At 43.2% G+C, this 25,043-nt stretch overlaps 1 protein-coding gene across 1 annotated transcript; it reads right to left on the bottom strand.

Moving 5' to 3' along the window:
- Positions 1–6,499: 6,499 nt before the first annotated feature.
- On the bottom strand, positions 6,500–23,469 carry wdr1 (WD repeat domain 1). The gene is made up of 15 exons (XM_064343859.1): positions 23,233–23,469; positions 22,117–22,238; positions 21,693–21,783; positions 20,852–20,999; positions 18,738–18,918; positions 14,296–14,373; positions 13,710–13,790; positions 12,757–12,990; positions 11,114–11,201; positions 10,774–10,930; positions 10,395–10,482; positions 9,662–9,772; positions 9,064–9,237; positions 8,626–8,770; positions 6,500–7,335 (listed from the first exon to the last, which is right to left on the bottom strand). Exons 1-15 carry the CDS (start codon positions 23,246–23,248, stop codon positions 7,229–7,231), a joined length of 1,821 nt encoding a protein of 606 aa, XP_064199929.1. The 5' UTR covers positions 23,249–23,469; the 3' UTR covers positions 6,500–7,228.
- Between the last annotated feature and the right edge of the window lie 1,574 nt (positions 23,470–25,043).

Here is a 25,043-nt window from a genome sequence, read left to right as displayed (position 1 = left end):
TTTAATAAAGCGGCCTGCAGAGAAATCCCTGCCCCCCACCCCCCTGCTCAGCACTCAGCACAGAGCAGGCAGTATGCTACACCACACTTTCCTGCATCTGCCTGTGTGTGTATGCGCGTGTGTGTACGCTTTGTGTGTGTGTGTGTGTATGTGTGCGTGTGTGCGTGTATGTATATGCTTTGGGTGTGTGTGTGTGTACACTTTGTGTGTGCGCTTTGTGTGTGTGTGTGTGTGTGTGTATGTGTGCGTGTGTACGCTTTGTGTGTGTGTGGATATGTGTGCGTGTGTGAGTATGTGTACACTTTGTGTGCATGTGCGTGTGTGCAAAAGATGTCTGTTCAGGTAGAAACATTGCTCTCCATGACATTTTTGAGAGCATTTAAAACAGTTTGAGGCATCTTGTTTCTTTGCTCCAGCAACTGTGAAATAATATTTTGGATATGGGTACCCTACCTTTTCTTTTGATCCAGCACAAACAGAAACTACAGCAAGCCAATCTGCAGGTGTGATACTGTGACAGCGGAACAGTTTTACAGCTTTTTACAGCCTTTTTCTCTGTACTCCCGACCATACCGCTAACTTTCCATATGCTTCTGTTCTGTTAACTTCACTGAGATAAGCTACTGCAGATTTTGTTACAGTCTCCATGACAACAGGCAGAATTTTTCCTGCTGTGGGATGAAGGGTGCATATTGTGCTCCATGTGCTCAGATGCGTGTGTGTGTGTGTGTGTGTGTATGTGTGTGTGTGGAAGAATTGTATGAAGCCTTCAAAAGCACTGTGCAACACCCTCATAAGTGCAACATGAGCATTCATAAACAAACCAATCCCATCTCACCATGTGCACACAATAAGTGGTACTGCCGCATTATGGTAATGCTGTATCGAGAAATACATGCTGACACCACAACCTGTGCGCAGAATACATTGGTCGACACAAGTCCTCACGGAGGTCTACCTAGCACTCAATGCAGTCATAGAAATGGACAACTCCAGGCTCTCTGGGGAAGGCCTGTCAGCACAGCTCAGAGATATTTCCTGCCACCAGGAAGTGGCCATGGAGCAGTTTCTGAATGAAGGCATAATCACAAAATCCACAGGGGCTGAACTAAGCCCTCCCACCTATCAGCGGGAAGGAAGAATCACATGGGCCTGACTCTGGCAGGGCAGCCAGGAAAGCACACAGAGCCTCCTTATTTCCAACAGGCTGCATGCAGGCACCAATCACTGGACTCAAAAACACTGCCGCATCTGTTTTACTCAGACTACAGTGCCTAGACTAGCTACTGAACTAGCCTGACTGTGCCAAAAAAACTGAGGATACAGTAATGACAGCACAGCCGGTTGGCTAATAAGAATGTGTTGAATCTTTTGAATCTTTGGGGGGGGGGGAGCAGAGATGGCGATAACTCTCGCAAATAATAAATATGACATAGCAAGAGTTATGATGCAGGCAATGAAAAAGCCCAATCCATGAACTGACAAATTAAAAGTACCATTTCCAGACCATTTACCATTTAGTTACTGCTAGTGTGCTTGGTCTGTGCAGCCTAAATGAATAATACGAATAATTGCTGCATAGCACATAAAGCACAGTACATGCAGAGTCTCGTGCCAAGGGACCTCCGGCTATGAGGAGGGAGGTAAAGAGCTAGCGGGTAATCAGTCTACTCTGTTGGAAATTACAATGCAGGCTGTTAAAAACCCACAATGCCCAGTCTAATAAGCAGAGGCAGTCAAGCCAAATTGCCGTTAATTAAGACAAGCCTGTTGGCTTGTCTGGGGCCGGCCAGCAGAAGATGGGCACCACCTCCACAGCTGGGTTCCTCCTGAGATTTATTCCCATTGGAGAGTTTTTCTGCCCACCGGGAGAAGCTATGATTATTTTTTTATAGTTTTTTTTTTTTCTTGTCACCACAATTGCTTGCATTTTGAGAAGTTAGGGCCTGCCTTTCGGCCAATTTTCCTTTCCATTTCTTCTGTAAATTGCTATACAAATTAAAATAGAATTGAATTGAACCTGTTGGTCTGTAGTTACCTTTGTAACTCAACACCAGGAACACTGCAAGACAACAGAGGTCACCAGCCAGCTCCCCCCTCCCATTTACTTGCAATCACTGGCTGAGTATGCTCAGTGATCTATTAACTAGCCCGTGAGAGATCCAAATCATTTAGATATAATTTTTTTTAGCAGATGCTATTACCTAGAAGGACGTACAACATGGCACACACAGTAAGGTTTAACAAACAACACAAAAAATACTCAGATCCATGCAACATGGTGGACAGCCCGTGCTTCAGAATGGGAGACGTGCTGGATCATGTTCTATCCTTGGAAGTCCTCAAACTCAGCTAGTTCACACAGTGCCCAAACAAGGAAGGAACACAGACTGAGGGTGGAATTCCAACAGAAACTGCCCTCTTTGTGAGAACCTTAGAATACTGCTTTCACAGCCTGTTCGCCATCTCTGTTCAAAATAGGTGGATACACAGACCAAATGGCAAATTGCAGTCAAAGCCTGCTTTTTAGAAAAACACCCTAAGAGTAACAGTAAGGCCTCACTACTCCAAGAGTTAATCTCCCTTCTTCAGTATTGGAAACAAAATATATAATATCTCAACATCAACAACCTTCTGTTGTACAATCAAAGAAATATTGCTTTATTCCCGTTTAATTTTGACCCAATTTGTATAGAATGAAGTCTGATTTAGTAAAGGAGAAAGGATTACATAACAGTTCAAACTGCAAGGGACACACATCTATTACTACACCAAAGTAAATACTACTCCAAATAAATAAATGTATTTATAAAATCAAAGGCAATATAACTCACCACACAACAGGAGTCCCCAGTCTCTCTCTCTCTCTCTCTCTCTCTCTCTCAAATTCAAATTCAAATTGAAAATGCTTTATTGGCATGAAATACATTTGTACTTATTGCCAAAGCGTACACACACAAACAGTACACTCTCTCTCTCTCTCTCTTCTATCTCTCGGTGAGTACCTCACTGCCTCGTGGATCACAAAGAAGTCGGCAACATTCAGTCATTCAAGTAACAACATCATCACTATCACATGGCAAAACTGTTGGATAACTCAATTTGAGGGAAAACTGGATTAACTGCTTTACCAGCACGAAGTGACATCACTCTCAGCATTAGGCAAAGCACTCCCAAAGTAAGGCAAATCATTAAAATGAGACCCTACCCTGGAAACACACACATATGCAAAAGTGCTTGGCTTTGTGCTTGTATATGTGTTTCGGGGGGGGGGGGGCTTGGCTTGTTCACAAGTTATACCACCTTTAGTATTGAGCCATTTGGTCAAACAGACTTCCACTGGTGTTCCATGTTGTCACACCACATCTACATGCAGCCTGTTTTGTCCTAATGCTAAGCCTTATTTGATAAGCACAAATAAGCCACACTGGACCTACATTTTCTCACCAAATCATGTAACCTAAATTACAGATTTATTGTGGTGAAATAGATCTATATGACAAGTTGCATGAAGTATACTGTAGGCCTGTTAGGCTAACCTGGCAGCTTTAAGTTTTTTTCTAATTATTACACAAAGTTCATAAAGGTACAAATATATTCAAAAGCATTTCACCCCTTTTTGACAGCACTATATCTGTTTTTCTTTCTTTATACAGGCTACACATACCAAAATTCCTGTTGCATATAATATTGCCTAAAAGAAAAAACAACACGGTTCACCTGAATCAGCGTGCAACAGTTAACACATTGGGAAGTCAGGTGAGAATCTATTGCCATGACAACAGTTTCCAAACCACAGGTGTCATGCATAACAAATATCCTGTGAATATCATTAATTCAATCAGTTTATAGACATGTTGATCAAGACACTCAATTGGTGGAGAGGAATGATTCAAATACTAAAGTGGTGTCAGGCTGCACCCATTTTAAATTAAATGTTCATTACATTTTTTGCTCCTCACATGTAGATGTGTAACCTGTTTAATTATCTTCTTTAATGTATACAGACGGGTGACAAATTAAAGTACAAACCAACATAAAGTGTCTTAAGGTATTGGGACACCACGAGTCAAAAGATACAGCTTCAATGTGCCTTGCCATAGATTCTACAAGTCTTTGGAACTCTACGAAAGGGCTGGACCACCATTCTTCCAAAAGATGATGATGATGATGGTGAAGAGTGCTGTCTAACACATTGGTCCAAAGTCCACTATAGGTGTTCAATTGGGTTGAGTTCTGGTGACTGCAAAGGCCATAGCATGTGATTCACATCATTTTCATAGTCATCAAACCATTCAGTGACCCCCAGTGCCCTGTGGATGGGGGTATGGTCATCCTGCAAAAAACCACTCCCATCAGGATAAAAATGTTTCATTATAGGATAAAGGTGATCATTCATAATAACTTTGTATTGATTTGCAGTGACCCTTCCCTCCAAGGGGACAAGTGGACCCAAACCATGCCAGGCAAATGCCCTTCACAGCATAACAGAGCCACCCCTCTCTGGAGGGGTCAAGCATTCAGGTCTGTATCGTTCTCTCACTTAGCACTGTTTCATTTTTGTTTACCTATTTTATTAGAACCCCTTATTGTTTTAATTGCAAAGTTTAATTGTAGATGGTATTCTGTTAAGTATCCTCTTTTCTGTAGAAAAAGTAGTGTTTTTTCTAAATACATACTTGCATCAAGTATATGCTTTAAACCAGGGGTCTCAAACTCCAGTCCTGCAGGGCCGCAGTCACTGCTGGTTTTTGTGATTTCCTTTCAACCAGAAGCCGATTTAGGCCTTGGAAACTAGGTGTGCAGACCCTTTAGCCAAACGGTGACTTAAATTAAGCACCTAAGTGCAAGAACTCATCAAAAACCAGCGGACACAGTGGCTCTCCAGGATTTGAGTTTGAGCCCTGCTTTAAACAATCCAATATCAATATTTCCAATATAGCTACACAAAATTCACCCAATATAATTCCACAACAGTGAAAGCAAGGCATTTCTATAGATCAGTAAAATTTTGATTAAAATTTTACTGATCTATAGAAATTTGCAGAATTTGCCAGAAGCCATTTATAAAAAAAAAAAAAAAAAAAAAAAAGAACTACTTCAACCTATAAAGAATTAATGTAATGATTCATTCAAGGTCTTATATGGGATCACACACACTAATCTACCCAGGCTTAAAAATAATTTTAAATTCTACAATTATTAGTAAAATGATTCTGACGCGAAACCATTCTTATGAAATTAGAGGTTTAAAAATAAACCTGACAAGAGATTCTCAAAAATGCATGTTTATGAACATCTGGCAGTGTTTTAACATGGGCAAGCTCTGCAGAAAGCAATTTGATCTGTGACTCATGTGTGAATTATTCCAGAAAAACATTGACATCCATCACCGTGAATGGCTAAAAACCTTGTTTACCACTGAGGCAATATCAACATGTATTATTTTGCTACATTTAGAATGTTTGAATTCACATTCCAAATAAGGGCAGATGGAATTCAACATCTCTCTGGACTGGATGTATACTGGTGACCACCTACCAGAATTCAAATCCATCTACTGAATACAAACACATATCAACAAAACGCTGGTCCCACTTTAAACATTTGTGAGAATGCCATTTTATAATTACAGACTTAATTTACTTTTGGTTGCAAAATCTGTTCTCCGAAAGCACTAAAATAAATGAATGAAATACAGTAACCTGAGATGGTTACAGGCATGAACACAGATTTGAATACCACTGATCGCCTGTCCTTCCAAGTGTCATTCAGAAAGGGCACATTTGCCTGAACTGCAAGTCAGTAAAACCAAATGAATAATGCAGAGACAGCAGAGAGCTGCGCTGCCGTTTCAGACGAGGGCGGAGATGAGCAGGTGAGAAACAGAGCGAGGGAGGCTGGAGATGGGAGAAACCGGGAGAAACCGCTCGCGGTCTCAGCGACAGCTCTTCTGGCGCGGCTCACCCTCCCAACGGTACCCTACAGTGTCAACGCGCGAGGAGCACGGCCATTCAGCGGGCGGTTCCTCTCAGTCGGTCACAGCCAGTAAAAATACAGACCTGGGTCCAGGCGACGGGAACCAGAGGCGGCTGCAACCCCTCTCCCCGCATTCAGACGAGCAAAAAGCATAGCGGGGAGATACCCCCCCGAAGGACTCCAGGGAGGCCTGCGCTGCTGGTGACAGAGGCTTTGCAAGCCAAATGACGCGCCTGCAGAAACGTTCGTGAGGAGGCGTCCCGTCAGTGCACGACAAGAATTAGGACCCAAAGTATTCAGTTACAGCTACACACTTAGGTTTGGTGACACAATAATCGAAAGAAACAGATTAGCATCTTGGGGCCCAGTAATGCTTATTCTAATAGAACTGTCTAAAGCCTATGCTAATCCGTTTGGTGAAAACAAACAAAAATCCATTTAAAAAAATGTAATGAATAGAAGAACCCTTTCAGGAAAAAAGATGGATTATGGATTAGTGTGAGATGGGACTTGAGATCTGTTGGAAATGCATAAAAATGTTTTATTTTTTTTTAATGTCATCATCATCATCGTCATTATTATAATTGTTATGAATCATACTCACCGGTAAGAAAAAAAAATTGAGGCAACAAAACAGTGAGATACAAAGAACATAATGATAGAGGATGCAGGAGCTACACCTTGCACACTGTTATCCACCATAAGCTTTAATTTTACTTTCCTTTCCACCCACCCACTCAACGTAACAATTCTGGAAGATACAGAAACATCCCACGGTCACACAACCAGGCAGAAAGTCAAATCCCACTCCATACAATTTTAACACACATCCCTCAATAGAAATAAGCGAGCAGACGGAGCTCTCTATCCCCCGTTTGAACTGAGACAAGATGGCTGTCTCTGGAATGTCGAGCATAGAAAGTTTTTTCCTTTATGCGGGTGTCTCTTTTTTTATTTTTTATTTACTTTTTTTTTTTTATTTGAAAAAGCTCCAGATATAATGTTAAGTGCTTCTATTTTTTTTTGTGTGTTCCTTTGTGTTTTCCGTGCAATCAGTTAAGCCGACTAAAGCTTCAAAAATACAGCATACGTGTTTAGATGTGAACCTTTTTCCCCCGTCGCCATGACGGCTCAGGGACCTATCAGAACAGGGGGGGGGTGGGGACAGATACACAAACTGATAGAGGAGAACGCCATGTCTTCTACAGCAGTTCTAGTCCCTGATGATCCAAAGAGCCGCTGGCACCGGTTAGAATTTGACAGTCCACTGCTTGACGCAGGCGTCATGCGAGGTTGTCACCAGGGTGTTCTCGTTCAGCCATGACAGGCTGCTGACGTGGTGCAGCCGGTGAGCATCTGAAGGAGAGATGAAATGAACAACACATTGGTGAGCATTCCGATTGGGGCAGCCTACAGGTACTTCCAAAAAGGGATGAGTTAAACAACAATAAGTTTAGTATTCTGCCTGGGACACAGCTTTGTACAAGCATAAAATGGTTGATTTAATATAGTTTAATGCTCATTATAATAGTTTTGCACAACTTAAGTTTAATGTTCAAGGCTGTCGTTGGCGAGCTGTCAATAGAGTCTGGCTCTTGCTCTCTCTTGGGAATGCCCTTTTCCCAAGGCAGAATTACTGTACTTTGATCCGTGCTCAGTCCACTTGTGTTTGCACTGTAAGTAATTCTGGACAAGAGCATCTGCTAAATACCAGCAAAGAAAAGAACATTTAGTCCTAATTTTCCCTCCACTGTCCCCGTCATCATGTAAAAAGCCCACCTTGGGACCTGCTTTGGCGAAAAACGTTTTTACACAAAACTTAAAAATCAGAAAAACGTATTGTCGGCATTACTGAAAACTATTTTGCCACTCATAAATAAAGGCTAATCGTGTAACTGAGAACACTGATCTGATCAGAATACCGGAAGGACCTGCGTAAATGTCTGTGCTTTAATTAAGCAACTGGGCACCAAAGGCCGTGCTATATTGTGAATATAGTCACGCCTCAAGGGGGAGTTGTTAGTATTGACCAATCGGCATCTAGGACCGGAAACCATCCGGTTTATAATACTTTACACTTAACAGTGTCAGACTTCAAAGCATTAAACGTCAATCAATACACATATCAACAATCGAGCAGCACAACCCAAAAGACTGCTGCTAGAAGACACTGCGTAAACAGGATGAGCTCAGCTATGTTCTGCAGCAGAGCAGCGTACGGCCGGGCCGATACCGCTCGCCGCTGGACGTCTCCCTGTCTCCTTCGCATCTGTTGACGCGACGCAACAACATGGGAGGAGAGCTGCCAGAGAGCTGCTCATTTTGAGCGTGTCGAAATGGACGCCTCACGGCTCGCGGATGAGAAGCAGGCTGGGAATCCCCGGCGACGGAACCCGACGCCGCGCAGCACTGACATCACCGGAACGTCGCCAGCTCGGTTTACGGTGACCCCCCCGTCTTAAATACCAAGGGCGAGGCTTCGTGAACCGCAAAAGAAAAAAAGGGAGAGGCCGCTGCGATGTCACCGCAGGCTGGCCGAGCAGAGCCAATGGCTGCACTCCCCTTGACGCTTGGCGTGGGAGGTTCTCAAAACCTCGTTCTCCTGGGTAAGGTGGACTCAAAGCTCACCGTGACGGAAGGGCTCACCTTGGATCTTGATCCTCTTGTCCGGGTTACTGAGGGTCCAGATGTAGACCATGGTGTCCATGCCCCCGCTGGCGAAGTGCTCGTTGTCTGGCGACCAGGCCAGACACATCACCTTCGCGTGGTGCCCGTAAAAGACATCCTTCTCCTGTAGCAAGACAAGCACACGGATGTTTAGAGGCAGGGAGGGAGAGAGAGAGAGAGAGAGACAATGGAACAGAGCGAGAGACGGTAAGACAAAAAAAAAAAAGCAATAAAGCAAAAAAGAGAATGACAGAGTGAGAGGGAGCAAGAGGAAGATCGCGAGAGATCAAAAGAGAGGAGGGAGAGGGAGGTCAAGGGAGAGTAAGGGAGGAAGGATGGGAAAGAGAGAGACAGAACTGCCGGTTCGGTTCTCGGGCAGAGGAACGGAGGGCGAAAGACGAGAGCGCGCAGGCTTACGGCGTATGCGTCGGCCACGGTGAAGACGGTGACGGCCTTCTTCTCGTCCGAGACGGCCAGGTAGGCCCCGTCGCGGGAGTAGGCCATGTCGGTGATGGGTCCCTGAGCGTCCATCGTCTTCCCTTCGTCCTTCAGCGCGCTTCCCTGAATGGAGTACAGATGCACTTTCCCGTCCTAAAACCCGGGTGAAAACAAGCAGAAAGAACTCCAAGGTGAGGGCGAGCGAGGCTCAGTAAACACACATTCTCACTCTCTCTCTCTCTCGCTCACGTGCGCAAAATCTTTAGATTAAATAAACAGATAATTGAATAATACAGAGCAGAAGTTGGCCTGAGATTTCAAAATGGTGGTGCACTGGGACCTATGACCCTCCTCCTAGTTTGACTTATTATATGTTAGGTCAGAGTAATGTTCACTCTGTGAACTAGTCTTAATGTTCATGGCAATGAAAAACTGTACAAAATGAGCATTGTACCTTATTGGACCAATGTTATGTAGTTGTTCCAATGATCTTTGGTATGCACCTAATGTACGTCGCTTAGGATAAAAAGCGTCAGCCAAAACATTTAAGGTAAAGTAACCTATGACTGGGACTTACCGACCCTCCTACCGCGGCAGTCCCGCCGCCTGGGTGGACGGCGACGGCCTCCGGCTCGTACCCGAGGTTGTCCAGGGTGAACACCTTCTTCCCGCCCTTCAGCAGCACCAGCTGTCCACATGAACACAGCGACGCACACGATTCAAACAACCGCTTCAGTTCAGAAGTAACGCAGGGTCAATTTACTGGTGCCCTTCTGCCACCTAGTGTTAAAATAGAGGTATTACCTTACTTTTGGGGGGGGGTAGTGACTCAGTCACTCAGTGATTAAATGAGTGACAGCAAGGTTTCTTCTGCAGACAGTGACAATTTCATATCTCATAAAGCTTTGTACACATGCAGTCTGAGAAAAGTATGGGAGTGTTGTATCACGGATATGAAACTGGATTCATAATTTAGAGGCTGCAGGTTTGAGTCCAAGGTGAGGCACTGCGGTTAAATCAAGCCCGAACTGCAGCAGTAACAGGAGGCCTACAGCTTTCTACAGTACAAAAGCATACAGCATGCTTACGTACTGTACAAAAAGTACAGCTTTGGATGGTACACATACCATAAAAATTTAAAAAAGTAAGCTCTGCAAGTTGCTCTGGATAAGAACGTTGACTAAATTTACGTGTGAGAATATGCAAAGTTTCACAGAAACCATTTCAAGTAAATTATATTCATGCAGCACATCACCTGCACCTGCATCAACACTTGACAGGCCAAGGAAAGCGCAGGAAGGACTGTTTACCTGCTCGATGCAGACGACCACCGCGTATCCGTCTGGTCCCACGGCATGACACTTGGGCTGAACGTCCATCTTCACCATGTCAGAAGCACTGCCGGACACACACAAAAAACCCAGTTTTTATTTCGGTCACCCCAGCCCCCCTGAATCTGAAACATTCTTTCCATTTTCCAGAAAAATGGAAAAGAAGACACGATAAAATAAACACCTATAGGGGGTTATAGGGCTAGCACCATTAAAGCAAGTAATAAAACGGCCTGCTATTGCCGTGTGTATTAGCCGCCATCTGCTCCACTTGGTCTTGTGCTTTGAGCTGATGTGTCTGTTGTCCCGAGCATTTGTTCGATGACCCGTGGGCATCTGCCGCTTCTCGCCGGCTCACCTGTACTCCTTCTTGGCGAGGCTGGTGTAGCGCACGGTGTCGTCCATGCTGCAGGTGACCAGCTTCTCCGACTCGTCCACCGCCATCTTGGACACCTGGTTGCTGTGGCCCTTCCCGTGGAACTCATCGCAGTCCCCGGTCTCGGCGTCCCAGCAAAGTGCGGGCGTGGGGTTAAAGAAACATATGCCACGGCGACGGTTGCGGTGTGCAGACACACACGCACGCACGCACAGGCAATATTAAGCGCACACAGATATCCACACGGACTCAGACACAGGAGCACACAAACACAGGTGATAATCGGCAGATCGTGTCCAGGTGCAGCTCGGTGAAAGGATATAGATGTTACCATCATGGCTACCGGTGTAGATGTTGGACCTTCCCTCTGATTTGTGCACCGTCAGACACTGAACGGATTTATTGTGTCCCTAGGGAAGAAATAAAAAAAAACACAAGGGTTATTATGGAATCCAGTGATTAAGAATAGAATTATGGGGATACATTTACAGAAGTGTTAAATCAGTGAATAATTTAATGCGGGGGGGGGGGGGGTCCAGATTTACAACAGCCATTAACTGTTTATATAAGCATTTACAATTATTGAAGATCTACGTTCAGAATTAAAGTTGTTGTGCAGATGGAAATATACTTTTTTTTTTTTTGCTTTAGTAGTCATCGACACAAATGGAATACACTAAATAAGGATAATAACAATAGTACAACAAAAATGAATCAAATGAATAAATCAGTTACTGCTTTAATTCTTTCCTCAGCTGTTTAGGACAAGGGTGCCATTGTAGTTGGACCAAATCTCTATGCTGTACATCATGGGAAATGGCAGCCGGATGAAAGCATGTCTTTTATAGCCAAGCAATGAATTGCTTTGGCACACTGCTCTTGCGTTTTCTATTTGTGTGAGTGCATACACACCAGAGAACCAAGACATTTATTAATGTGCAATATTGAAGGTTTCAGTGGGGGAGTTAGTATTTTACCAGTCAAATCTTTCATTTAGTATGTTCTGTTACCTGACCTGTTTTTTTACATTTTTATTCACAATGTTAAACCCAGTCTTACTGGCAATCCCTCCGTACATAATTCTTATAAATGCAGGAAACTATTTCCTCATTGTTAAAAGATGAATAATTTATAAGCAGTTTTGCTTTCTTGAATTAGTGAACGGCAAAAATGTTTTTCAGAAGCAAAGAGCATTATATTCTAGCTATCCGTTACACAACCCTAAGTGGTTATTGTTACATCTCAAAATTTTCACTTTATTAATTTTGCACACAGAGAGCATGGTTCAGAGAAGGGGTAGGACTGTTTAATCGAGTCGCCAGCAGATTCTTAAAATTTTAAACCCCCGCACAAGCTTTTATCTTATCAGTGTTGTCACGTGGGCTACCCTATGCCAGAGAAAAGACTCTGTGATGCCTTTAAGAGGATCTGATGCTGTAAAAAGGGCTTTTGGCACCAATAAAATAAGGAAGAAAACTCCAGTAAATGCAAGGACTAATCAGCTTGTTATCATTACCGAAAATGGTCTGCTTCTACATAACGCACATGATAGAGTCCCCATGGTGCCCACAATAATTACATTCAGTGCTTTAGCAGACACTCAGAGCAAATGCAACACACCAAGCTGTCGGTGTCACTAATGGCACTTGGAGACATCATATAAACCTACAGCATACTGTTAAGTGCCAGCATAAGTGCAAGAGGGAGACTCAGGATATTATTTTTTTAGTAGCAACTGGATTTGAAGTACAGTGTTTTATGGTTAAGCAAAAACAACGCGGTCCCAGACTGTGGAACACTGTCGAACACGCTGGGCGAATTGCACTTCCGCGTCGGTTGCGTACATGTCATTACACGGAAGCCGCCTCAGCAGGGAGCCCCGCCTCTAATTCACTTTTACAACCAATCGTTGCTTTTGCGACACCCGCGTGGCCAATCGAGCGGTTACAAATCCACATAGGTCACCTTGACGACTCGCAAGGGCCGGTCGGGGTTGTTCTTGTCCAGGTAGTTGATGTAGCCGGAGAGGGAGATGCTGAGCAGGTGGTCCTTCTGCCACAGGCAGCCCAGCTGCTGGTCGTTGACGTCGCCGCCCATGTTGAAGGTGGTGACCGCCGTGTTGCCGGCCACGTCCCACAGCTTCACCGTCTTGTCTCCCGACGCAGATATCAGCTGGGAGCTGTCGCCACTCCAGCTAATCTGCGGGGGGGGGGGGCGACGGAGGAAAGGATTAGAGCTCAGCAGTACCGTTATCACCTCTGCCGTCATCGTCGCTGTCATCATCATCAGTTACAATCTCAGTCGCAGTCATCTTCACCACTGTTATATAGCACCAATGTGTTACATGAATCACATCAGGGGCGTGCAATATCTCCTCTTCAAGGGGTTGTTCACCGTTCTCAGGAAACACATGGACAGCGCGGTGCCTTGACAGAGTAAGGAGGTTACGGCCACGGATTTGATTGAGGTTTTTAAGGTTTTCTAACGGGACTAATAAAGTGGGCTACAAATTTCAGGTTGAGTTCAGTCAGCGGAATGAGGTGGCAAAAGTAATTTGCACTAATGGGGACTCTCACAAATTAAAAACAAAAAACTAACAGTAGAACAGTAGAAAAAGTACTGCTCTCACACTGCTTACACTGTCAAAATAAGCTATATAATTACATAGCATGTTCCAGCGTGACCTGAGAGTAATCCTCTGCTGTAAATTCTACTGCTGATGTGGATTTAGTTTACAAACACTTTCGATAAGCTAGTCAGGTTATTATAAGTAATTATAAAAGAGACTGTTCTCCGAGCACACATCGTATTCTCTCTCCTAATGGCAATTCACCCCTTTGCTGTGACAAAGCATCAACCGGTCTACTTTGACCCAGCTGCGGGGTGGCTGCGGACGCCGCGTAGCGTCTGACACTCACCGCATAGATGCCCCCTTCGTGGGCCTTTTCACCGCCCAGGGAAGCAAGCTTGTCTCCGGTCTTTCCATCATAGACGAAGATCTGATTTAAAGGAGAACGGAAGAGGCGGTGTAAACGTGGATGTACGTGAAGCCGCTAGGGACCCGGTCAACAAATTTTCCACAGTGGCTTCCCGTGGGAGAAACTATCCAACTGAAAATTAAGGGTTCTAAACAAAAGCTTTCCTGCCCCCATTCCAAAACTTTAAAGCGGTACAGCAGCGGAAAGCCATTTGGAAAATCCAGCAGGAATGATATGGACAGCCTTATTACACTATTACATTGTATCACTTATAAAGTATGAAACATATTCATACTTTATAAAATATGAACATTTTCATTTCAGAATAATGTTCAAAAAAATAAATTATGGATGTTTGTTAACTGAACATCTATCATGACACTTGTTTACCCTGTCCAATGGAAACAGCAGAACAAGGGTGCCTTAAATGTAGGGATGGCCTCCGGTTAGTGTAATCTTTATTTTCAGAGATGCGGTCACTCCCCTAAGTTTAAATCAGGAGGTGAAGCAGACAGCGGGTACTTACCTTACCATCGGAGGCAGCTGTAGCATACCGATTCCCGTCCGGAGAGAAGCGGACGCAATTGACGAATCGGCTATGGTCCTGGAAATTTGGGGGGGGGGGGGGCGCAGACAAGGTCAATCAGTTCATTAAAACATTCCCTGACCTCCCTGAGTCACATGACTCAGTCAGAGAACTACTGATTACAATTTAACTATGACACATTCAGGTAATAACAAACAAATAAATTAATAAATATAAACAACAACACTATACACGACTGAATTTAAAAGTGCAAATAATTGAGAAGAAAGTACTCCAATTCACACAAAACCCCAAGATTATCCACTCAAGTCTCAAACACCAGCACATCGTCCATGACTGCCACCCAGATAGTTTCGGTCAACTTATCGTAAGTACAATGCAGGTTAAAAGCACAGATGACAACTTGTCGCCACCGATCAGCATAGTACTCAATTATAGAATAGCAGCCAGGCGTGGGTGATTAAAGAGTTATCCCAAAAAAGGAGACTTGATAAACAATACAATAGACTTTCCTGGCTAGGCCAAACACTGATCAAATCACATTATTCGGACTATATTTCTGTTCCCTGCCTCAGAAAACAATGTATGAAAAAAGGTATTTAAAGCCATTCAGTCTGGAGAACGAGGTTCAGACCAACTCAGCTGAATCCAAAATAAGTTTCATGTATCTCTGACAACTGCAGTTACTGTAAATAAACATCATTTTCCATCAAATTCGAGAGAGCTTCCTCTTTCTTCTTACAATACACTAATCCTGAGTGTCATCTCAATTGGATCCACTACCACCATAGAAACAATAGCAATAACAGCAACCATCGTTACCCACATCCCTTAATGAAAGAGATGCCAGAATGCAATGATCATGAATGAACAGGGAGTTCATTGCCCAGAGCTAGCGTGCCGCAGCTACTCTCCGCGTGTCGACCGTTTCCTTTAATAGACCAGTGAGCGCCAGCCAGCCAAGCAATTTACAGCCTGCTAAACGAACCCGTCGGCAGCTGCTAATGGGTCAGGAACTTTCTCCGCAATCACGTTACGTTATTTATCCATCGAGCAGAGCTCCTCGTCCGTGGTGACAGGAGCTGAGCCTACGGTTACGTCTGACCCACTTCCTCCAGTTTATCGGCTACGATTCGCCGGAGGCAGCCCCTTTGCATTCAAATAAAGTGCAGGAACAGAACAAGAAGTATCTGCTCCGCGCTAGGGTAAGGATGCCAATACAAATCTAATGATAAATGACAAAACTGCCTTTCTGCCCAGTTCCCAGGGAATAAATACACGGTGAATTCCAGAGGCTCATAAATCTTCTCTGCTAGCCACACTGACCTGTCACAATCTTAGAAGAAGGGAAGGTAAATCTTGGAAGAAGGGAAGGTAAAAAAAAAAGTGCTGGAAGGAAGAAGTAGACTCACAAAACATTTTTAGGTTTACCTAGATGGCTCGCCACTGTGTTACTTCGCTCTAAAACACCACTGATATCGTTATAGTAGTATAAAACTTCCCTATAAACTGATCATTGGTCTCAAACTTTTCTTCATTAATTTCCCTTTATTAAAAAGTGTGCCAACGAACTGAATAATCTAATGGCAAGTACACACTCGGCTTCTTGCATCATATCATGTTAGGGAAATGATCAATTCAATTCAGAAAAATCACCAAGTACACTTTAATTATACACCACTTATCTGCTATGTTAGCTTTCAGCACAACCTGCGAAAAAGGCCATCTTTAACAACAAAACCCATGCTTCAAGATCATATAAATGACGAAATCTATATCTGATAGTAATGGGTAGTATGTGAATATAATGTGCTTATATTTATTTCATAATGTCAATGTAGAAGCCCATCCTAACCTAAAGTATTTTAAGAAATAAAAATTTTAACTTTGCTCCCAACATCAAACTTGTTTGGGAGTAATTAATACAGTGTGTGGGCATGGGCATCCCATTAGTCACAAGCCTACTTATTAATGAGCAGAGTACAGGAAGCAAAGAACAGCGCTAATGGCTGTGGAATGAATAGAGGAGCAGCAGGCTGTTTGACAAGTTGCCCTCCTGACAAAACGAGCCCAGACACAGGCCACTCATTCCAGGAGTTCTTCCAAAAGAGGGAGGGGGGGGGGAGAGCTAGTCCAGTGCTGATTACACAGCAGGTTTGAAATCCAGGCTCTTTCCAGAGTTTTCAGTGGGCCGCATTCCACAATCCTCTGTTTGAAGGATTAGCAAACAGCCAATCGGTCTCTGCTACTTCACTTCTCTTGCTGAATTCTTTTAAACTTTTTATTTGTTTGGATTGGATTGGTAAACACTGCCCAATTCATCCCAAAATGAATGACAAACACATAAACATTTTGATAACCAACATTAAACTCTCAATCAAGGGAAATTAATCATAAAAAAGGTTGAGACCAAGCTGGTTAAAAACACGCTCCCCAACTCAACTAGCATGCGTTGACTGTTCTGGTCAAAAATGTCAGCCAAGCATAATTCAGGTTGGTGTTGCACATTGGCAGCGGTCGAGGCAAGTTTAAGCCCATCACGTTTTAGATTTAAAGGACCTTTTAATCGCAGTTGATTATGACTGTTCCTGAACAAATAAGGGAGGTATGATTCTTCTGGGGCCACTAGAATTTTCCTTTACTGCTGAATGCTCTCTATAGCCAACAGCCATCAATGAGTGCTTTATGCATACACATGTGACGTACCCAGATCTCTGTTAATGAAAGAGAACAAGCTCCAAATAAACAACTGTTTAAATGCAGAATTAAAGACCCCCTCCCCACTCACAAGCATGTTTTTTAATGGTCGATTCCTCTTGGAAGCATGACTTTGACTATACAGATTGATTTTTGTGCAGAACTTGTCACCAGAGCGACTTTTATAAACATTCTTCTGCTGTAGACGGACAGTTTCTCTGTACTTCCCCATTAGATGCCGCAGCTGAACAAAAGTTCTGAGCTTGCAAATTCCTCTGATCTATGTACTGTTAACGGCTCTATAAAAGAAATGGTTGATGCCTTTAATACAAATGTAAGTAATATACTGAACAAAGTCGCCCCTGTTAAGGTCAGAAAGAGGCCTTGTGAAAAAGCGAGGCCATGGATAAATAATCTCTTAAACTCGCAGATAGTACTAAGAGCAATTCTTCTATGGTACTTTTCAATTATTCACCAATTAGCCTACTAAATCCTCCCCCAGCCTCTGACTTTCTTAGCCAAGCTTCAAGCCTCAAAGTGAAGAATTTGCACACGTTTTTAGCAAACAAATAACAGCCACTAGAGCTGGTATTAGAAACACCATTAACTTAGATGATCTGCCCTCTAACAAGATGGCCACTATGAGGAGCTTTACCAGAATCTCTGAGGCAGAACCCTTTGAGATTGTAACACATATCAAATCTTCAACATGTCATCTCAACCCTGTTCCTACTAGATTTAAGAAAAAAACTTTTTTAGTGTCTCCACATCTGTTCTAAAAAATTATCTCTGGAGACAGAAATCTTTCCAAATGCTTTTAAAACCGCTGTTCTGAAACCCGTATTGAAGAGACCAAATCTAGATCCTAGTGTAATTACAGGCCTCTATGCAATCTACCCTTCATGAGCAAGATACTTGAAAAAGTAGTTCATAGTCAACTAAAATTAACAATATTTTAGAGAAATTGAACACAGGGGCCTACAAGATGAAGTGATGTGGTAAACTGAAACCTTAGCACACAGAATGCAGACTAGCTAGTGACACTGTTGTGATAATTGGTGTGTTAAACATTACAGACAGTGCAGTTTTAGGATGCAACCCTGAGGTATGAACTTTCTCCCACTTGTTACCACAGGAGCCCAATCTAAAACAAAAATGGGTGGGATTTGTTTATAAAAATCCTATGGATGTACCTAACAGTGCAGAGGCAATCCGTGTTTATAGCGCACATTTTACAGATGACAGCCTCCAGAACCTCATGCAGAAGCTGATGGGTTTGCCAAAGAAATTGATTTTCAACCTGGGTGCCACGCCTACTATATATCCGAGGACTGCAGCACCAAGCGTTGTCAATTTGCATATTCATAGATCCTGGCATTATCAATGAGGGTAAAGGTGTAGAGATGCTAGTAAACCATTTTCAGGAGTTTACTGATATTTTTTTTTGGTGGAAAACCCATTATAAACAAATTATTATTCAATATAGAATATTTTTACGGTTTTAAAATACACCTAGAGGGGGATGTTAAACAAATACCAAGGTCCTCAGTCTCAAAGAGAGATTTTGTGCCTGAAAATTTTACATTTTGTGTTTGAAAAATCAGCATTAATAAACTAGTAATCAGAAAAACGTACGTTTGATAATGACATTGTTAGATTTGTGTTTCCAAAAATCTAAGAAAGATCAACCCCCCCAATAAGCTGAAGACAGGGCAGGGCAGTACCGTCATCATAACTTTGAACTTGAAGGGCGGCCCTTCGAAGAACGCAGAGGTTTGATCGTCGCTGCCGGTGGCCAGTCGGTATGGACGTGACGACTTGATGTCCACGCTGGTGATGGCCTTTGAGTGTCCGGTGATCTCGCCCACGGAGGAACCGGAGTCCCATAAAAACACCGATGCGAACCTGCCAACACAAAACAAAACAAAACATTTCATCACACTTATTCAGCGGACTCAAAGATGCGCCCTGAAGACCACCTGGCTCAGCTGGCCATGTTAAGGCCATGTTTGCACTAGTTAGTAACCATGTATAAGAGTGTCAGCTAAATGCTTAAAATGTATCATTTAATAAGAGGTACACTAACTATAATAAGCAGTACAGTAACTCTGGAAGATACCAAAATACCCATGAACCCATCATTGCTCAATGTTTCAATGAACTGATTGAGCCTGCTACCATCCTTGGGAGGCACAGCAGCAGACTGCATATGTATTTATGGTTAAAATGTTTTTACAGGTTTTACTGCAGTTTGATATAGGCGTGTACCTGCACTGGTGTGCACAGGTAGTCAGAAAATTAAGCCAGAATAATTGGTCAGAATGTACACCTACGAACGCATGGGTACTAAAAGAAAGCAGTTGTGCGCCCCTGGTCTAAAGTTTTATCATTCATAAAGCTCAAAACTGCTGCCATGCTTCCACTAGGTAAAGCTGGGAAACCACTGTAAACCCAACCCGGTGCAATGCCAAGAATGATTTCATTTCTATGTCATTTGGTTCCACAGAAATAGACAAATAGCCAAAAATCACAGACTGAGGAGTGCTTGTTCGTGGAAAGAAAAACCGAGGCAGCTTTATGTCACACAAGACCAAAACACACTGCATGGCTTAAAAGATTTTTAGATTGCACAAAATGACTCCCATCACAGTTCACTGTGTAATGACGGGTATTGTTTACAGTGGAAGTTAAATGATCCGTGGCCTTGCTCGGACACTTCAATTAAACTGATCCACAGCCCGGACTGGAGTGAATCTCTCAGGAAGGCACCTCCCTTGTGTCGGAACTAGGTGCCCTTTTTGTCATTCTGTCTGTGCCAACATCGGCCCCCAGTAAAATAATTAGGAGCAGATATTGGTAAGAAATCCTGGTTGTGTAGCTTGTGTTAATAATAAGCAAACTGCATACCAATGGGTGGAGTCTGTAAACTATGCAATTAAATCGCTTCCTGCATCAGTGCCAGAAACTGAGGAGATGTGGCCTGGGGAGCTAGCGCTGAGCCCTGACCACTGCGTACAACCAGAGATGGATACCTGGGAAGACTGCGTTGTTCTGGGCTATGCCCTGTACCTCAGATACCGTAACAGAAACCCACATCATGCTGCATGTTGTTGGCCTGCTTTTGAACCAGTTTTGGCTAGCCTTCGCAGGGCCCCAGTTTCACCTAGGCCAGGGGTTCCCAAACCCCTCCTCGGGGACCCTCAGCCAGATCCAGGTATTTGATCTGTTCCCCCTCAAGCACACCTGGAGCAACTAATTAAGGGCCTGGTATGTCGTATCAGGTGTGCTTGAGGTGGAACACGTCAAATACCTGGATCCGGCAGGGGTAACTGAGGAGAGGTTTGGGAACCACTGACCTAAGCACTTGGCAGACGCTCTTACCTAGAGAAACCTGCTGGGCTATCATTTTTTAACAATTCATTTATACAGCTGCCCCCATGAGAAAGGAGTGATCCACTGAGATCATTCCACCCAACTCTATTTCTGCCAGAGAAATACAGCTCAATGTGACCAACCCGCAGCTTCTGCATTTTAATTTTTTGCAGTTCCTCACTGTCATTAGAGGACACCTCATTCTGGACTTCTGAAATACACAATACCTGTACACAGCATTCCAGCATAGATATAGGAAGATAGAGTTCACGTCACTTCCAATTAAAACCGGTGCCTGCTACAAATACACACAGGGGTGTGAGGTAGTACACCGAAGTGTACGCGCTGCTTCCTTACTACTTCAGCGGGAACCAGAGACATTTTCACTCATGCAGAATGTCTATATTTTACGGGTGTATCAGAACCCAAAAACTCTAAGCTGGCACAGAAGAAGAAGAGAACTCACTTTTCCCGTCCCTGGCCGACGACAGCAATCCGGCTGTTGTCTCCTGACCAGGCAATGTCCTTGATTGCCCCCGAAATAGGCTGGTACTCATACTTCAGCAGGTGCTCCTTCTGGGTCGTGTCCCAGATCCGGATTTTACCTGACGCATCTGAGTACAGGACAATAACGTCTATGAACCCCAGTGCTCCATTACTTTAATGAAGGCAAAATAATCGCGGAATGAAATCTTACCATTAATAAAAACGAACACTGTACATAGATGTCATTCTTTCTAATCGATTAGACATGACATTTGACAAGATTTATTATGTTAAAATTTGTATTAAAAACAACTGTGCCAATAACCAACTGGTGTTAAATTTCTACATTTGAACCAATGCTAGAGATTTCATTATGTATGCTCACACCCCCATTCAGGCTTAGGTATGTGACTCTGTTGGGTGTATGGAGGACGTACAGGCATGTCATCATTTTTAAGTACAATAAAAAGAGAAGAACAGCACACTACAGAAGTACACATTATACACAAATACACAGCAAAAAAGCTGTTGATGCAGAATTTAAAATAATCTATCAGAACAGTCTGCATGGTTTAAGGCCAATATATTACTTCATTTTTTCCTGCTCTTACATTTACACTGCAGTCCATTTGATGTATTGTTAAGAACAGCTGAGATTTTGCATACATTTTTTGCAAGCAAGATAATTACCTTGATCTTGTCTACTGTGTCAGCACATCATATATGGGAATCAAATCAGACTGAAATGTCAGCTCCTTACCTCAAAGCCAGACCTGCACTCTAAATAAAGTTTCGGGGCACACAAGGATTGCTGTTCGTACCTCCTGAAGCGATGTAAAAGCCGCTGGGCGCATACTTGGCAACATGGACTTGATGAGCATGTTCGGTATAAATATCCGCTATTGCCGGATTCTGCGAAAAACAGAATTTCGCGTCATATCCCAGCTCTAGAATTTGTCAAGCTGTCAAGCATGAATTTACATCATATATTGGTAACAAAGAAAACATTTGAAATTCGAAGGTCTTGGTAAAAGCATCATCCCCTCCAACTCATCCCTGGATATTCTCTTCAGCGAAAATCGACTGCAGGGATTCAAAAGCTTCTGTTTGACTTAGTGATTAACGTGACATTAAAAAAGCAATACGTAACGTCGCAATAGTTGCATATTGTAGCTTACATGAGAACGAGTAGGTGGGGTACAAATAAATGGACGATTCAGATAAATACAATACTACAAAACTTACATCAATGTTTCTGATGATGACGCTCTTTCCGTTGGTGTACAGAAAGTTGTTTCCTTTGGGATCGCCTCCGATGACTTTTGCAACGCCTCTCTCCATCTGAGGGAGACTGGCGAACACTTGTTCTGTGCGCGCACGGTGAGAAAGGGAGAAACGGTAACAGGAACATTCAATCAATTTTAAGACTCAACGCTAGCATCACTGTACATTCCTTCAGCGTATGAATTTGAGTTACAAGGCTATTCACAATGTAATCATGCTATTAATGGATGGCTTGACACAGGAGGAGGTCTTTTTTAATAGTACCTTGCTGCTTACATTATGTAAAACGTTTCTGCATTGGACAATTGCAAAGAAATCAGCAATACATAAATAGCTACGTAGCTAACTTAGTTACAGATAAAGTTGAATAGAACAACGCCAATAGTTCGCTAGCAAAGTAGTTTTTTGTAGCATGTTAAATAATCTATCATGCAATTGGGGAAACTTCCAGAGTAAATGACAACTATAGCCAGGCATTTAAATGCTCTCAAACACATGGCACTGCGATCTCAGTCATAACCGGGCAAAAAATACACCATACAAGAAGAAAAGTGGCTAGACTCCTATCAATCTTAACGTTGACCACTGCCGGCTGAGTTAAACAGGCCTCCGCGTCCCTAGAACTGTCATGTCATAACAACCAGCTCTATAGTTCCGCATTGTACAAATGGCGATAGGTTTTCCTAGTTAGCCAGGCTAGCTACTTCTAATAAACTGATACCCGGATGACAGATTTCTTGAGACGGGAGAACCAGGACGAAGATATTACAAGACCTTTGCAGATAGTTGATAGACCGTCTAAAATGCACAGCTAGTTAACACAACTAAATAGTGCAGATGCAAGCAGACAGCCAGCCATGGGCATTAACCTGGCAGCAATGGGCGAGGTTGCTCGTCGCGTACAGAAACCAGACGATAGCTCGCTGGCTAATGTTAGATGTTTTCGTTGGATAATATACTGACTCTATGATATAGCCAGGCTAACTCTGTCGCAAAATAAATAAATTCGGGAACTAGATCGTTCCATGCAAGATGAACAAAGAGAAGGACAAGATGTTTTGTTATCTATGCACTTACTTAATTCACAGGCCATTTTCGCTGATTTGGTGTTAATCTCCCCGAATGAATGGAAAACCAAGCCTCCCTTATCCGTCCCTGCCACCGGCTGGTCTAGACTCGCCTAATCGCACAAACACGGAAGCCAGCTCCGCAGAAGGTTTGCTTGGCTTTGCCCATATATAGTAAAGTCGACTCAGACGCGAGCACGAGCAGCCACCCCTCTCTAGACCATAGAGCGTTCAGTGCTGTAGACCTACGCTCACTTGCCTACAGAGGAAATGACGTTTGCTGAATAGCCTAGATTTAGAGAAGCCCCACAAGGGAACAGTAGACCAACATTTTTCTGTGATGGGATCCATATATATATTTTTTTCTTTTTTTTTTTTTTTTACATTTTACTTTTAGCCACCATCGCTGCAACTTATGCAAATTAGAATATCCGATCGCAATACGTTAATATGTGAAATATCATTGCACTTAAAATACCGGGATGACATCAATGTTCATGACGTGTAGCGGCAGGCCGCTTCATTGTCCTATTGATATTGGACCACTGCTTAAAAATCATCAGCCAACTCTGTCATCTCTGACTCCGGTGTTGGAGATTTGTCTTGGAAAACAGTGAGGCCATTATAGGTGTTATCTTTCTGTTTAGAAGAAATGCATGCGAACATGTCCTACCAGGTTTAAAATGTATACAATTCTGGTGGAAAAAAACAAAAAAAAAACTCAGTTGCCAAAACATGAATAGTTAAACTACACACTCCTCTTATACATAAGCACCGGTATACATTGCTGCATAAGTACTTATGCCAAGACAGCACCCAATTTCTGAACGCACATCAGTCAAATCAATTCAATCTTATTTGTATCGTGCTTTTTACAGAGTAGCAAAAAAAGAGCAAAAACCAGGCCTGAACCCCCAAATAGCAAGCAAGAGAAGCAAATTCCCCAATGGGAAAAAATCTCAGGAAAAGCCCAGCTATAGAGGGGGAGCCCATCTGCTGGCATAACATAGGGGTAGAATGGATGTAACAGAAGTGTATTAAGGGATCTATCACAACAAATAAAATGGGTTGAGCAGGTTGCATTTGAGGTGAGGTAAACTAGCTGGAAAAATAGTAATCGAAATGAAGGGAAGTATAGTGTGCAGTTTAGAGGGGCATGGTGATTAATCTGGAGCTCCAGGCTGCATCTAGGCCTGGGCATGAACCAGGGGAAGAAAGAGGGCTGCAGTGGTCCACGACCACAGTGCGATGGTGAATGGACTGTATTTATATAGTGCTTTTATCCAAAGCGCTTTACAATTGATGCCTCTCATTTGCCAGAGCAGTTAGGAGTTAGGGGTTAGGTGTCTTGCTCAAGGACACTTCGACATGCCCAGGGCGGGGTTTTAACCGGCAACCCTCCGACTGCCAGACAATCGGACTTACCTCCTGAGCTATGTCACCCCTTTATGAGTGTTACGATGGATAGGGTTGGAGCAGACCCCCTGAACTCAGGGCACGGAGCAAGGCTGGAGCAGTCTGTGAACTCAGGGTGAGGGAAGGGCAGGAGGCCCAGGGAAAAAGAAACAGAGAAAAGAACATTAGGCATCATAGAGATTGTCAACTCACAGAGTGAGTGTACTCTCTCCACCAGATAACTAGGATAAACACTCATACAGAAGTTCTATCCAGCTACCATAAAATCTTCAGTCATCAGTGTATAACCAATGACCTACTGATGCCCCAACCAGATTTCAATTTATTTTGTAATCCTGCAGTAGCTAACTCTGACCATGCATTCATGGCCTAGGCTGAACTACCATCCACCCTCTGTTCCTTAGC

Source organism: Anguilla rostrata, chromosome 7, assembly GCF_018555375.3.
Source record: "Anguilla rostrata isolate EN2019 chromosome 7, ASM1855537v3, whole genome shotgun sequence".
In the NCBI taxonomy this organism is placed as follows: domain Eukaryota; kingdom Metazoa; phylum Chordata; class Actinopteri; order Anguilliformes; family Anguillidae; genus Anguilla; species Anguilla rostrata.
Note: the sequence above shows the minus strand (reverse complement) of the source record. Positions and strands in the feature narration are given on the sequence as shown.